At 38.4% G+C, this 17,566-nt stretch overlaps 1 protein-coding gene across 1 annotated transcript in view; it reads right to left on the bottom strand.

Moving 5' to 3' along the window:
- The window catches only part of NRPA2 (nuclear RNA polymerase A2), a 345,762-nt gene that overhangs the window by 242,442 nt on the left and 85,754 nt on the right, over positions 1–17,566 (bottom strand). Inside the window, exon 12 of the mRNA XM_089405878.1 lies at positions 6,806–6,923. Coding sequence (XP_089262004.1) covers positions 6,806–6,923 — 118 coding nt within the window. The remainder of the gene's footprint in view (positions 1–6,805; positions 6,924–17,566) is intronic.

Raw genomic sequence — 17,566 nt, 5'->3', positions numbered from 1 at the left:
TTATTTTATTTGAGTTTGGTGTCGTTCCAAACGGCAGCCATGTACCTACACATGTTTGACGCTTACCAAGTGCCAATCGCTCATACGGCTTATTCTCATTTCTGCGTGGAAAAAATCTTGGGAGATGTTTCCGCCTCGTTAGGCCGACTGCAAGATCTCGGTATGCAGGGCATTCTCAACTATGGCGTAGAAGGCGCCCCAGACGAAGCTGTGTGTGACTCGAACCTTAACCAGTTTTTTGGCACTGTCTCTTCATTGTTTTTGCTACCTCCAGCATCAATGATTTTTTTTGTGCGTGAAGATGATAGTGTTGTGCACTCCTCCACGATCTTCTTATGCCACCATTCGCTGCCCCTTTTTCCATCCGCTCCAGCAAAACTGCTACCGTCTTCATCGTTGCTGTTGCTCACCACTCCTAAGCCACCGCTGCTAACTTTCACAAAGCATCCACCGACAACCCTACCATGTCGCACTAACACCAACCACGCCCACCGTCCATGTATTCCTTGTCACTACCCGTCCGACCGTTCGTCGTTGTCCTCACACCACGCTATCAGGGACAAAAGTCTCAACCGACATCCTTTCATGTGCTTCCATCCGTCTTCACCCTCTGTACTTGGCATTTCCACCACTCCCCGCTACCTTATTACCTGCCAAACGTCATAACCTTCCACAGTATGGTTTCAATTACAAGTTTTATATATATTAAAGGTATACATATGATTTTAATATATTAAATTTAATAAGACTATATATATTAACCAAAAAAAAAATTAAAGTTTTGAAAATAAAAATAAAGAGAGTTAAAAATAAATAAATAAATAAATAATTTTTTAGACTTTAAAAAAATAATAAATAAATACAAGGAAAGAGTACTTGATAAGCTACATGACGAATCGATGACGAGACGACGGGCACTAAAAGAAGAAAACCCCTAGCGTTAAAGCTTTGAGAACAAAGCTTCCAAAGGAAGAGGCTATGTTATGAATATAATTCATAACAATTAAATAAACAAATAAATATAAATATTAAATAATTGAATATTAATTACGTTAAATAGTCATTAAGTTAGGTGAAAAGGCATGTCTAAAAGACATGCCCATTCACGAAAGGTCACCTGCTGAGGTATTAAAGCAGGGCCTCATTGTAACATTCAAATCAACTTATACAATTTTAAATATATTAATAAATTATTATTATTAAATACATGTGTGTATTTTTTACATTCAAGTCTTCAACCTATCAGTTCTTGTGCTTCAGCATAGTTTTTATGCTTCAAGTTCTAGTTTATTTTCAAACAAGTTTCTAGCCGTTTCAATTCAGTGTTTGCTTATGTAAATCTATATGGACTGATGTGTGATTGGAGTATTGTAGAAGAATTATTTTTGTTGGATCAAGCATGAGGGGAAGTCTTTGGGAGACCAACCCACTCTTGAAGCATCTTCAAAAGAACTCTCATTTGTTATTTGGATTTTCATAGTTCATCTTATGAAAAAGTGTTCTTGCAGGGATTCGTTTGTACATCGTTTGTATACAAGCAAACATTTCATATTTTAAATCTTTTCAAATAGTGCGTCATTGATTTTATATTAGGTACTTGAAAGCATTTTCTAAATTAAGTCGAATGATGGGGTTCACTGCCATCACTTGATTTGGTTTCTTGTACCTTATTTGTATGATATTTATTTGTTTTACTTGTCCTCTCTACACTAATTGTGTCTTTGTTTTGCATCCCATAGTTGGAGTGTTGATAGCAAGATACTTGAGGAAAACTCTTAACGATTTTCTTGTAGGACCTCTCAAGCCTTCAATGTTCAACTTCTAGGAGGCCGTGGGCATTTGAAGAGGGTTGCCACTTGGCAATGCCGTGGGCAAAGAAGACTATCTCCTTTTCTCATGCAAGATTTCATCCACCATTCTAGTGCTTGAGAAGCCTCATGTGGTGTAAAATATTCCTCTTGAAGTTTTAGTTGAGACCCTTTGGAAGGTTTTTCATCTTTATAGTAATCTAATAAAAAGGCTTAGTTTTTCTTGTGGAAGCTTGGGTTTCACCCAAAGCATCATTTTCTTCTTAGTTAGAAGGAGAAACATGTGGGTGGATTGATCTTGCATTGTTTTCTTAATTTTCATTTTACATCTCTAAAGAATTAACACAATCACATCATTACAATCTAACTTTCTAAATTTGATTTTGCTACTAGTTTCCATTTTATGTCTTGAAGTTGAAATTTTGTTTTTAAGTACAACTTGGAATTTTACTTTGGAACAACTTATTCTATTATATGCAAGCATCTCAATTCATGTGGCAAAGTTTGATTTAGTTAATTTAACAATTTGCTTCATGTTTGTCTCACTATAAGCGCATTGATTACTTGTTCATTTACTTTAAAATTATTTACTCATTTTGCAAACATATCATACTTTGAAGCTAAATATCATTTCATCATAGCTTTAATTGGTTGATCATTGATATATCATTTGTTAGAGCACTTACTTTGAGCAACTTACAATCTTATGTGCTTATGAAGCTTATGTTCTTGTATCTTATACATTTTTGGCAATTATCTAAGTTATCTCATTGAGCATATTTCTATTTACCTGAGGCATTTCATTTTACAAACACTAATAAACTTACTTGCATTTCACTTAGGCATATTAGCATAGCTTGCATCTCTAATGAAAATTTACCTCCAAGCATAAGCTTGGTTGAAAGACATCACTTAGGGACCCCTTTCTTTTATCAACTTGAGGGACATAGACCCTCTTATGTGGTTAACATGGTGACCTTGTAGTCGTTAGAGCCATAGTCTCTGCAGCGCCGGAGGCATCGGGTGTGTTGGATATTCCAAAGTTGGTATCGTTAATATAGTCTTGGTTGTCTTTCCTTAGATCTCCTTCCACAACTTAGATAAGAGACTTGTTTCAAAATAGTGGAAAGAAAGGTCACACCTAGACGGCTGGAGCTAAGCAGCCATATATTAGGTATTTAATGCCCTCAGAGCAGCTCGCAATTTAGCCCGATAACACTGGAGCGGGCAAATATTATTTAATGCAGAATTTGCCCGCTCCCGTGTTATCGCGTTAAGTCGCGTGCTGCTCTAAAGGCATTAAATACCCAATATATGGCTGGTTAGCTCTTTCCCACCTAGACTAGGCATTTAGATTAAAATTAACCAAGATAATTGTATTTAATTTTAGTTTTAGTGCATTTCATGATAACACATTTTACTATTTTACTTGCAAATTATTCATGTACTTGTCATTGACGAAAATGTTTTGAATTGATTATCATATTTAGGCAAGTATCATCTTGTTCATTTTTGCAAATAAAATTTTAACTTGTCTCCTTTGCAAGTCATTCTATATTGCTTCGTTACATACTTTGCATTTGTGAATGATTATATATTTTTAAAGCATTTCTTGAAAACAGATTATATATCTTGCATGTGATATCTTATAAGAATAACATTTTTTGTTTGATTGACAGGGTTACTTGTGTTTCAATTTGAGACACTTCATTTTTCTTCAACAAGTATTATTTATTTTTAAGCAATATTGAAGGCACTAGTTTTATGTGTGTTAATCTTTAGTTTATGTGTTGATGGTTATATATTTCATTTCATATTGCTCATTATATTTGCTCATAATCTCAAGTAATCCAAACTTGACATCTCCTAGAAACCTCACATCCCCCCTTTTAACTTAGTTTTCCATTTAGGGACCATTCCCCTTAGCTTACCTAGGAGAGAGCTTAAACGAAGAGAGAGTTAGGAATAGGTGACAGCGCCATCTCTTAAATTTGCCACCAACCACACCTTGTGGGGTTAAGGGCTTTTCTCACTAACTTAGGTGTGTGTGACATGCAGCAATACTGCTCATCTCGTTGAATGTGTGTTGTATTTGCTTTAATGATCGTTATGTCTATGTGAACTATTTCGTTACATGGTTAATGATTCTTTCATATATATGTGCATGTGTCTTTATTAGGATAGTAATACTACTTTTCTTTTAAATACTCACTTTCTCTTCCTTTCCGGTGAAAGAACGTTGATACATATTGCAATTGAACATTTCACAAGGCTAACTTGCTCATTCGAAGTACATGTGCGTTGCTCTCTTATGCTAACTATAGAAGCCAAGGCAAATATTCAAGATTATGGCAGTCGGGTCATATTCCGAATGGGGCTTCTACACCAAACGGTGTGAGATCTAATTGGGACTTCATATCGGCGAGATCCCTTGTATGTTAGTGGATTCCGACACTGTTAACAAAATGATATCTTGAGGAGATTCCATATGGATGGTTGCAGGCCTATGTGTACTCCTATCATCACCAACTGGAAGAAGTTGCATGCTTTAGATTTCGAGTTGTTGAACCCCACCTTGTATCGTCAATTGATCAGTTCTTTGATGTATCTGGTCAACACTAGACCAGATATTTGTTTCGTAGTCAACACGTTGAATCAATTTATGATGGAGCCCAAGAAAGTGCACTGGGTGGCTACAAAACATGTGTTGAGGTACTTACAGGGCACAATGGATTATGGCCTGGACTATGTCAAGTGTGAAAGAGTCGGATTGATTGGTTGCATGGACTTAGATTGGGTTGGCAGTGCTAGTGACACGAAGAGTACTTCCAGGGGTTGCTTCTTGTTGGGCTCAGCGGTTGTGTCATGGTTTAGCAAGAAATAGAGGTCAGTGGCATTGAGCAACACAAAGGCAGAGTATATGGCAGCTAGTCAGGCAAGTTGCGAGGCACTTTGGCTTCCCAAGATCATATTTGGTTATTTGGTCAAAAGATGAGACCAACTACGATATACTGTGATAATCAGAGTTGTATCAAACTCTCTGAGAATCCAGTATTTCATGATCGGTCAAGCACATTGAGATCAGGTGCCACTTCATCATAGACCGGGTTCAGAGGGGAGCAGTGAAGCTTATGTATATATCCACTGATGCACAGGTAGCAGACATTCTCACCAAGTCATTGCCAAAGGTCAAGCATGTATTCTTCAGAGACAGGATGGGAGTGGTGAGAAAAACCTTCCTCGGTAAGTGGGAGTGTTGAAAATAGTACCAAGGAGGTATTTCCTACGCATTTCTCCTTTTGTACTAGGGAGACACATAAATCAATTTTGTCTAAGTGATATTATGAGTTTATTAATATCAAGGGGGAAAAGGTACTTTTTATGTGGAGATGTACTAAGTAGTTTAAGTTATTAAAGTCACATGTGTTTTAAAAGTCAATTTATCAGAAAAGTACTAAAGTACACTTTATATTATAAAAGTGACTTTATGAGGAAAAAGTGACCATGCTACTAAAACATTAAAAGTACTAGGAGTCTAATTAATAGAAAGGGGGACCACATGAGGAGGTATCAAGTAGGGTACTGATCTCCACCTTTGATCTAATGGTTTGAGATTGAATCTCAACCATTAGATCTTAGGTATAGGGTTCTCATCTTTTCCCAAGAGACAAAAGGAGGAAAAAGGGAGCTAATTCTTCACTTCATCTCATGAGAGCATTGAGAAGAGAAGAAGAGGAGCAAGGAGGAAAGGGGGAAGGGGTTTTCTGAGAAGAAATACTGCAGCAAGTAACCAAGCTAAAACCACAGTGATTCGATACACTAGAAAACGAGTTCAAAGCTTTGGAGCAGTTTGAATCTCAAGGTAGAGGACTTTGTATGCGTTTGCTGAAGTTTTTGGGCATGTTTCAAGTTACATATAACTCAGAACCAGCGTTCAAATAGCTGGGAAATCTACATTCTATCAGCCTCAACAAATTCGAGATTCACAGGCCTGCTGAGCGAGTATTTCGGGCCCACTGTGCGAATATTTCGGGCCTGCTATCTGAGTGTAGTCAGAGGGTTTTTTGGGCCTGGTTTCTCAGTTGTTCAGAGCATGATTCTAGGGTGGAAAGGGCTGCTTCAGGAGTGTGTCAATCTGCTGAAACAAACCCTGTTGCCAGAGAAGGATAGCCCAAGTTTTAAGGCTTGCTGTGACAGTCTGTGGTTCGATTCCTGTTCAAAAGTATCTGATAAGAGGATATGTATATTGCTGAGTAGAGGAGACTGTGGGTGCATCAATTATCAGTCCAAGAACCCAGTGCATAAGTAAACTCTGAGATGCAGCTTAAAGGGGAGAAATAAGTTAATCTCTTGTTGTTCTTTTGTTCCAAAAATTTCCCTTAGAAAAAAAATAAAAATCCTCTTTAGAAGACTGATTTTCCCCACTGCAGGGTTTTTCCAGGGTTTAGTTGACCAAAATAATTGTGCCAAACTTATGTGTGTGTTTGCTTATTGTTTATTGTATTAGCTGAAAAGTAGAAGCACTCTTTTATGCTTCAAATGAATGCCTGAAAATTTTATATCAGCATGTCAAAACATGTGGGTTAGGCATGAAAACGCTAGCAAAATTTGAAAACTGGCCAAAGGGTGCCGGTCATTTAATTTTCTACAAAGGTCCCTAATTCTGGGTATGCCTTTAACAAGTTCCAAGTAGTTTAGAAAGTTTCACAAGAGACCAGAATGGTTCAGATGTAACATATAGTACACTTTAGGTTAGTCCAACAGTTTTATATGTAAAACATCCTTTCATTGACCCAATTAACAATAAAGTGACAATGATGCTCGCCACTTTCCAGGCTGGGAACCCATGGCTGACCAGGCAAAAAGTGATTCCAGAAAAAATAATGATTCAACAATTCTGTTGTTACTACAAAGTGCAACCAGATTACAGAAACCAAATGAATCAAACTGAAAAACCAGCTCATTCCAGTAGTCATATACTCTTTACGCTAAAATACCTTTAGATAAATGGTCAACAGGTGACCAGGTAGCAAGACTTCGTGATTCTGCAATGTATCTGGATTGTCTGGTGCTGCAGTTAGATCAACAAGTGCAAAAAGCTTTTGCAGCATAAAGCTGTAAACAACCCAGACAAGACAGTTCGAATGAATTAATATAATGTAACACGTGTTCTTTTCATAGAATTGAATACAAATCAATCAAGTGCAAATAGAAATGGTTAAAAGAGGGCCACACAACAGAGTTTTTCCTCCTTGTTGATGAACATAGAATAACACGTAATACTAAAGCTTCAAACATATATTACCAAGATGGGGTGGTGACAAGAAGACAAAACATCCAAATGGTAAAGATGCAAAATGTATACAATTCCAACAATCAGGAGGCACTAATCTTTAAAAAATCGTTAGTTGCTGATGAATTGTCAGTTAAAGATGCTACCGATGCTTGTGAGGCACAGAAGAGTCTGAGGGGCTTGTTTAGTACATCAAAAATAGGGAGCTCTGTACCTCAATTGCTTTTCTCTAAGCAGATGGAGACTTGATCTCTGATCATCTCTTAAAATTGAAGGTTATCCAAGATAAATTGAACCTAGTTGGTAAAAAGGCAGACAAGGACATGGTAGTCATTACAAATGGTAGATTCTCATTCTCTTTAGCATTTTATTGAAATTTCAAACATAACCTTTGAATCTAGTCCAGTAGCCTTTCATCAGGTGTGTAGTTAACTGTTGCAAAAAGAACAGTGAAGGGAAAAGTTTGACGGTTTCAGTGGAATGCCAAAAAGTGACTTTCCAGCCATATACAAAGGCAAAAGCAAGCAGTAACAGCAGGTTGTGGACAAAATCAATACAAGTAATGCAACATTGAAGAACCCACGCAGGTGATAAAAGCCCTGACTTAAAACACAGACTTTGTTATTACTGTGGTAAGTGTCAACATTGAAGTTTTTGCAGCAAACAATTGTGGGATCTACAACACAAGAATCTAAGTAAAAAGAATGCCACTGTCAACAAGGATCCAGAGAGAAGATTTTGTCATTGTTGCTTCTCAATAAGGTGATAAGTTCTCAACTAAGTCACTGTGTTCAGCTGATTTTAGTGATGAAATTCAAAATTCACCAAATTCAAAGGCTGCATGATCAAATTCATTCAAATTCGCGAGGATTTTTGCTACTGTGTCATTTTAAAGATTCTTCAGCATCTCTGCACTTACATATTCCTTCCTACAAATGGATTCCTCAATTATATGCCTCTGAAGGTGGTCCGCAATAGTTGAAATGGGTTATCTGAAAACAATTCCAGAGTACTTGCAGCTTGGCAAAAAGGTTGTGCCTATGCACATTCATCAGTGAAGGGTTGATCATCAAGTTGACAGAGGGCTTTTGGATTGCCTAATTGCCTTCACTCACCACCTGAAGAATTGTGATGCCCTTCATTCGACATACATGGCCATGCCCTTAAGTCTTTCCTGCCCACCGCTGGCCTTGAGCACTCTATCCTTAATGTCATTGCTTATATGTTATAATATATTTATATATAGAGGATAAAAAATTTAACTATATTATAATTTAGGTATTATCACATATATGTTAGTCGTAAATATCAATTATAATATAGTTAAAAATAAAGTTAAATTATATTTTATATAGAATTTTCATATTTATAAAATTATATTATATATAATAAATTCTAAATTTTCAAAATATTTTTATAAATTCAAAAAAAAGTATATGATATAAATAATTTAAAATTGAATTTATGTAAGTTATATAATATATATCAAAGCCCACGGGGGGCAGCTCAATTGACAATCGCCATGTTATGAAGTATTATTTAAATCGTGAGATTCAAGGTTCAAATCCACCTGTGGGCCAAACCAACAAAAGCACACACACACACATACATATATATATGTATATATATATTTCAATTTTTTTAGTTTACCAAATTTAAGGTCAAATGCTATCACTTAAATGTTTCATTGTTACATTTGTATCGAACTTCAATTCAAACACAAATTTGAACCAGGAAACTTAGGTTATCAAATGTTTAGTTCCAGTGTTTTGAAATACTAATAGAAGTGACTGATCATTTATTAGCGCAGAAATGGAGGCAGGGCAGAATGCCTTTGAGTGTTGGGCTTCTTCATGGTTTGGGTTTCTTCATTGATTGCCTTCTTCAATATTCACCATCTTCGTGTCCATGCCCTTGTCTTCTTCAATATGTCACCATCATCATGTCCTTGATTTCTTCAATATATTGACATCAATGACAACTAGATTAACACCCACTAGGTGGGTCAGTTCTGCTGGCAATTTGTATCCAGCATGCTTCTCTTGCGATGTCACCGTACCTGTCACATCTCTCTGAGGCACCCCATTCAGGTTGTCTTTATCTTGGCTTGTTCCCGCCACCTTTATCCCAGTTTTGTCTCGTGTTTGTTCTCCCTACCTTCATGCCCTCGTTTTATTATTAGAAATGTCGACAAATGCAACGGGATCAAAACAATGCCCGGCATGTGAAACTGAACGAAAATTCATCATAACCTGTAAACATTGTTTGTTGACAAGTCGAAAGATGTGACAAGATCAAAACAATGCCCCACACGTGAAATTGAACGAACATTCATCATAACATGTAAACACTACTCGTTGAAATGGGCAGATAACAAAAGGATCTAGATCTGAATCCGTTTCTGAACCAGGGATCTGAGGATCCAGTCCCTAGAACGATAGATCCGATAACATAGATATTTTCTGAGATAATAAAATTTTCAAAAGGGATCTGTGGGTGAATTTTCTATTCTAGCTGTAACTAATTTGTGACTTGTTTTTGCTACAAATTTACCTATCAATTATCAACATATTTAGTTTTCAGCAGTTCCGAAATTTATTTGGTAAAATATTATTTTGGGTATTGTTAAATTGCCAAGTAAAATTAAAACAAGTCTCGTAAGAGTCTAAATTAACAGCATTATGCAAAAGTAGCGGATCATGGTGTTTTAAGACATCATGATGATTTCGTTTATTTATCTATAATAGGGTCACCTTAATTGGATAATTCTTGTAATAAATCAACAAACTATGTTGGAACTTGGTACCTGTTACCCACCACCTGTGGGTGATATCCATAGGAAAAAAAAAAAATCTCCTAGATGGTCCTCAGCTGGCAGCCCCTTGCAGCCACCAGATAGCTCGATGTGCCATCATCTCTGCCAATTGAATCAACCACTATGCACCCTTGCCCATCTGTCATGATCGTATGTTTGAAGGTGGGTTTTCCAAGCCCGAAGGTATGGCTTTCATTATGCAGTTGGATACCTTTGTTTACTTATCATCGACACTTTTGGGCATGGATTGGTGGGAGGATTTGGCAGAAAGAATAGGTTTGGTTTGTACTATTGTCCCCTTTGTCCAATTTGGTGATTAACCTTGTATCCTAGTCCTGTGGGATCTCCTTTATTGCCTACTAGTTTTAGGAGTGGTACTACATGGGAAATCTTGATTTTGGTTGCATGGTCCCACTTCCCGACACCACATACATCACTCCCATCCACTCAATATAACCCCTTTTCACATATTTCCTATAAGGGCCAACATTCATCCATGGGTCCAACAAGAGTTAGCTTCCCCCTCCCCTTGTCCACACTTTGGATTGGACCTGGAACGATGCCCCACAGGTTGATGCAACTAAAATGAAAATAAAAAGCATAATTTGGCCACTTTCAACAGGAAATGTACCATAAAATGCAAAAGATGAACGTGACGTACAAATTTATCACATGGGCAAAAGCCAAACATGAGCCCTACCCCTATCATCATCGCCATCAACCAAGTTCCTAGCCCCCCACCCCACCACTCTCAACAGGAAATGTACCATAAAATGCAAAAGATGACCAAGACGTACAAATTTAGCACATGGGCAAAAGCCAAACATGAGCCTTACCCATATCATTATCGCCATCAACCCAGTTACTAGGCCCCCCTATATTGCCCCCCGCATCATTAAGGAACCCATGATTGTCCCAACCCCTAGTGGGCGATGAATTGTCCAACCTAAAGGGGGTATTCATTGCTATATCATTCACATCATGCTCTCATCCCCTGGAGCACCGAGCAGTTATAAAAGAAAAATTAATTTAAAGGCAAAAGGCATATGAAAAAGGGTGAAAAAAACAAAGGTCGCAGTAACTCATGTACCACGATTGCTCCCTCCTACATGTATACACCCAAGTGTGGGCTTCCTTCATCATTACTTTCCTTGTACTGTGGCATGTAACTTGGAGCCTTCCACTGATGCCCCACTGCGTTCCACCATTATATCACATGACACCTACCAATCGATGGATGTACCATGGATTTGTCCCTCCCTAAGAGCTCGAAACAACCTAATAGGTTCCTTGATTAGCCTCCTCCTTAAACTTGGAGACCCCTATATACCCTAAAGCCCATTATGGAAGGGCATGCCACTATGAAGTGTCTAATAGGTTCCATGATTTGTAAGCTCATTTACACAATTACATTAATGATTTGTTGTGTTGGAAGGTGAGGAGACACATTGGATCTTATACAAAATTGCAGGTGGGTCTTCATTTTGGGGTTTGGTCTCCCTATGTGGGGTCCAAGCACTCCAAAGGGTCATATTGGCACTTTTAGGATGAGCATTAAGAGCCATTGACCTCCAATATAGCTGAGAGTCGATAGCCATGCCATGGGATCCATCAGTACCGTTCATTGCTTGCTCGTGTTCCACTTTGATGATGGTGATGCACCTGGGTCCTGAACCACCTTGCCCAGCCAGCTACAACTGCATTGGGGTTTTCCCTAGGACCTTATATCTAGCCCTAGCTCTAACTTCGTACTTGTTCCTAGGTTTCCTTGGTTAGTGGCTTTGTCAAGGGTCATTGCACTTAAAATCGAAGTAAAATTCATATTTCTTTGACCTTCTTCTTCTCCCTTTCTTGGTCAAATCTTTTGTTTGAAGTTTCACCCGAAACCCTAGGCCTTGCTTGGGTCCACTTGGGTTTCTTTGTGGTCCCATACCTTCATCATTTCTAGTTTCACAAGACCACTTTAGAAACCCTCTTCTCTAAGGAATCTCTAATCCCTAAGTCTAGGCCTCCTTTGAGCCTTTCTTGGAGAGCCCCACACCTTGCTTCCAAAGCAAGTAAGCCCCATCGTTTGAGTCTCTCTTGTGAATAGGCTCTTGAAATCACTATATACCCCATCATTGACACATCATTCATAGTGATTTCCCTTATATCGAGACTCCTCCCATCGGTGAAGGTTTGTAAAGAGCAGGGGCCATTGATTGAGGTGACAGTGGATCCTTGTCCCATAGTTGCCACTTTGTCTACTAGTTGCCCCTTTGGAACCCCTCCTAGGACCCCTACTAGATTGAGCAGTAATAGTACCCTAGTGTTCTCACTAGCAACTTCTTTACTTCCTAATGTGCTCTACGCGGTGAATCAAACAACTTGGATTCGACAGCTTGTCCTTTCCAAGATACAATAATTTTCTCTCCAACTTAATCGCAACAACTTGTGCTTCCTCCAAATTATATGCATTTTTCTCCCTAAGCAAGAATCCAAAGGATTCATCATATGGTTTGTAATAACAATGCAATGCAAACTCTTAACTAGGATGCACGCTTTGAGGAATATTCAAGTAAGTTTAGATAAATGGTAATTCATTCTCCCCTTTAAGCATAGAATCAAATTCATTTAATACGTGTAAATTCTCATGTTTGCGGACCCATTTTTTAGTAAACTTTTGTTGAAATGCACAACATCCATCAATGGAGCATCAAAAGGGGACTTGTACCATGTCTGTGGGTCCCCCTTGAGGGTTTGCACTAGTTGTAGCTGAGATTCTCGTGGAACCTACACAATGCACTAAGCTGAAATCATGTGCAAAGATACCACTCCCAAACTCCACACTCGCAGTTGAATCATTTTTTCATTCTACGACAAACATTCTCGTGGAGCCTCTATGACGTATAGTTGCTCGCAACTGTGTCAAATCTCCCCAAGGTCGATGATTTATCTGCCATAAAATTTTCCCGACATCAATGCCCATTTTGAGGAGAATCACACATAACCCATTTTTCCTAAAGCTCCCAAATGCGCCAAATTCTACCTAAGGCTAGTGGTTTATCCGCCACGAATCAAGGGTTTTGTATGCAACTTTCCTTCGCTTCAGTAGCTTGCGCTTGCATCAAAATGATGTGATTTGTGTGCGTCTGCCTGAGGCTAGTGATTTATCCGACATGAATCAAGGGTTTTATCCATAGCTAGAGTGTGTGAGACGACAAGGCATATAGTTCTTGTTCATTTTCCTTCGATGCAAAAGATCATGACTGCGTCAAAATGGCATGTGTACTATGTGCGGGATGGTAAAATCTATAGTTTGAGGCTGATTTTTGTTTGCTCGATGCCAACAACCTTAACTTTGTCCTTCGCAGCCACGAATTGAGGGTTTCGCCGCAAATTCCAAGGCATGTGTAGACTCTCAGTCGAGTGATCACAGTTTCAGAGGTATTCACGAGCAACGCTTCATTGCAGCCAATGGAGGACATCTCATCCTAGTGACGAAGATGGGATCAACATCAAGGACAATAATAACCCAGGACAAATGTACAACCCCACGATTACAATTATGGAACAAGAATTCACAGTTTGCATGTCACAAGCTAAAAATTTGTTGTAGTGGGCTGAGTTGGTAGACCTCCAACGGCTGGTCTCAGAGATTAAACAAAATGAGAATATCCATTTTCAAAACCCATTGATAGACTCTCCCTCATCAAGAACCTACAAAATAAAATGCACTCACAGCAGGGACTTCTTAAATAGGAGAAGGAAACATAGCAACAGACACTTAACTCGTGGGTTAAAGTTGTCTGTAAAAGGGAGACAAGGCAACAACACGCCCTCCCACCCCCCCACTTATAAAGGTTGAGGGGATTGTACAAGAAAAATTAAATGAAAAGCACCTCCAGCGTTCCCGAGAGCTTCGTCTAAGAGTATGTGGGCTCACTGCTTCAATGGCTCCATTGTGTTGAAGCTTATAGTAGCTTTGAAAGGTCTTCTGCATAAGCTTGGTGTCTTGGCATTTAGGACATGATTTATTGCCTCTTTAGGTGCCTACTTGGTGGAATAAGTGATTTATGTCTTCTTTCCTAACTTAGGAAAAGTACAATAAGTAAAGTCAATTAATTATTGTGGACTATTAAGTCATTTTCTAAGATAAATAATCTAATTATTTAAATGACTTAGAAATGATCCCAAGGATTGATCTCCATGATCTTCTAGAACAGAGATTACGGTTAGGCGTTTGGGCTTAATGAAGATTATAAAAGAAGCCTAAGGAAGAGGTCAAGACACAAGAGGGGAGACACAAGAAGAGAAAGCGGTTTTCTCTAGTGTGAGTGGCTCAGTAGACTGAAGCACAAAGGAGGAAGAGTGCAGGAGGATTCAAGCGCATATCCAGGAGGCCAAATTTCTATATATTGCAGGGCCTAGTTGCTAAACTGAGAGGGAGGTCACTTGGTTTGGAGAGGTCGATTTGCCAGGGCTAAATTTCTTATGGCATAGAGGCAACTCAAAGGGAATGCATAGGGTTGATTTGCTAGCAAATTGCTAAGGACAAAATTCTCGAGGATGAGTTCCTATCAAGGCTGATTTTCAGTAGGGCGAATTCATTCAGTGGGGGCCAAGTTATAAGTTCCAGTAAATATATTTCTCCTTGTAATTCTCTGCGGGTCGAAAACTCTGATTTTCTAGATTAATGAATGATGGAGAATTGTTGTGGGTATTTATCTGTTGTAATGTGTGATTGATCTCTCTGAATTATTATTTTTTGTTGAATACAAATTCTAGAAGTTAAAATACCATTGATTTTAATTTTTAACAATTCAGAATTTATTTTATTTAATTAAATAAATTATTGGGAATAGATCATTGTTGTGAGAAAATAAATCTCAGTTCGTATTAGAAGATTTAACTCATCGAACCTCGTTCAGTTGGGTACATATTTCCTCCATGACATGCCAAACCTAAAAGACATTACTCTTGATCGTGCATAGTTGGGGCCCAACTCCACACTCTTCATTCGTTTCCGAAAATTTGAGGACCTTGTGAGAGCTCTTCAAGCCACAAGAAGTCTTACCTCAGTCCCGCCTTCATAGAGAATATTTCTTTATCCCGACCTCACCAAATCCTAACAGGTGGAACTCAAATTATTTGGAGATATGGTTGCAGCTACACGAAAAGAAAGGAAATGGATAGTTATTCATGATCTCAAAACCATCATTCATGATTCAACTCATCGAGGATATTCCTGACCATGCACTAAATGACAGTCCTCGTCAGATGGAGGACACGATAAGGGGCGCAAATCCACCATCTCCATTAGTTGCTAGAACTATAATGGTGTACTTTGGTCCTCCCCAAGCACACTTCATGATGTAATTGGACCCCGTGACCTCCTTTTCCTTACAGAGACACCTGTGAGTCCTATGCATAGCCCACCCCCGATTCAAGGGTACCACTAGGCATGGTCTTGCCAACAAGAGACAAGATTTGACAATGTCAGAGGCTCAGGGGGCATGGCCTGTCTTATATGAGATGTTGGGAAAAATACTGAGATGGGGAGTGAATCAGTGTTTTCAAATCAATATCTTTTTACATTTCATATTTTCATTTCTATACGCAGCTTTACTGAAAGCAACCCGCGTGTGTATGCGACTAGTCTTAAGACAACTAGCGTACATCTAGTGAAATTATGATTCAGTTAATTCATCATATGTTGGTCTTCAGCCAGTGCATCAGTACTTTATTAAACATTAGATAAACAGTAACCATGTGCTATAAGAACAAAATAAACAAACACACATAAGAAACACACATGAACACCAAGATTTAAGGTGGAAAACCAAGGCGGGAAAAAACCACCTGTTGTTGTCGTCTATCTTCTTTTTAATATAAAGAAAAATCTTTTTACAATCTTGTACTCGTGCAGACTTATACCAATACGCAGGCACCCACCTGCAAAAGGCTACAGCCTTCACTTGTTCTCCAGCTCCTACTAGAAGGGAGCTCCAACCCCCTGATCTGATTACCAACTACTACTGGCAGGAAGCTTCGACTTCCTCATTGAAAGCTCCAACCTTCGTTCGTTCTCCAGTTCCTACTGGAAGGCAGCTCCAAACCCCTATTCTGATTACCAGCTACTACTAGCAGGAAGCTTCGACTTCCTCACTGAAGGTTCCAAACCTCAGCAACATTCATGGACCACATTTCATCAAATTTTCAGACTGGATCCACCTGCTTCAACAACCTGCTTCAACACATTATAACTTGTAGGCCAGCTTTCATATAATTTTCAAACTAGACCCATTATCAACATTTAAGCTCATCATCAATAATCAAATTGTAACTCATCACTGTAACACAGTCATCAATCTCTGACATAACTGAAACCCAAATCATTAATCACTAAAACTCAATCATCATTCTCTAAATCAACCAATCACTGAAGCTTCTGACACCACTGAATCAATCAATCACTGAAACCTCTGACACAACTGAATCACAAATTAAATTCTGATACAACTGAATCATTCACTCAAAACCCAATCAACCGACACTTAATCAAAATACAACTAATCAACTGGAACAGTCAGATCATTGAAAACAATGCACAGAACTGAACCCAGAATAATGCATCAACACACAAGATCAACCGCAGTCCTGATCATTCAAATGTCAAAATGCATACGCTACTTCACTTAAAGCAACCCGCATGCATACGCACTTTTCTGTAAAGAAACCCACATACAAATATTGAAATACTAAAAACTAAAAATTTAACTACTGCAATTCTGAAAAGAACACTAAGTCATGCTCATATTTACTGCAACACTCTGAAAATCACACAACTGAACCTGATCTTCAATCACAATCAGCAAGTAATCTTAACACTATTCATAACCACATTTAGCTTCATCATTCAATCAAATCTACTTTAGACATTATCATCTAACCCAGATCAATCATGAGGACATCATTGACAGACAGCAGAGAAGTAGCAGCACTGATCAGATTGATCAGTCATTTATGAACAAAAACCCTTACTATGTATTCGCTACTTTGTAGAGGCCAACTCGCGTGTATACGCGCTTTTACGGAGATGAACCAGCGTATAGATCTGCATATTTCGACCTAAAATTATGCAACTCTTCAAAACTTCAGAAAGACCCAGATCATAATATTCAGATATAGAAAATGCGTCAGTACTTAGATCTAGTTAATCCATGAACAGATCATACAATGAAAAGTCATTTCAGGTCTCATGATCATGATCCATCATTGTATTCATTAGTGCATAATTATTTCAGATCTATTGGATCTCGTCCATCATCAAACTCTCAGGTGCATACTTAGTTTAGATCAAGCAAAGCGTCAAAAACCCATAACATGCATATTTTCTTTTGATCTAACTCTTCATAAGATATCCATCACTTGCACACCTAGCACTTTGATCTTCATCTCCTTATATAGTTTTAGCCATTTTCAATACCTCGGGTCAAAACCATAGTTATGTCGTTGGTATTCTTTGACAGATCAATATTCTTTGTCGCGCTCATAACTATGGGCCAATACCATGCTAAGAATAACGGGTATTTAGAATACCATGGTACAAAAACCATATGCTACTTTTCTTCACTGAACTCGAGTGCATACGTGACTTGGCTTAACAGA

This window comes from Pinus tabuliformis, chromosome 2_2 (assembly GCF_031772625.1).
Source record: "Pinus tabuliformis cultivar Carrire ecotype Pingquan chromosome 2_2, CPIR1, whole genome shotgun sequence".
Taxonomy (NCBI): domain Eukaryota; kingdom Viridiplantae; phylum Streptophyta; class Pinopsida; order Pinales; family Pinaceae; genus Pinus; species Pinus tabuliformis.
The sequence above is the reverse complement of the archived record's forward strand: the minus strand, read 5'-3'. Positions and strand labels throughout refer to the sequence as shown.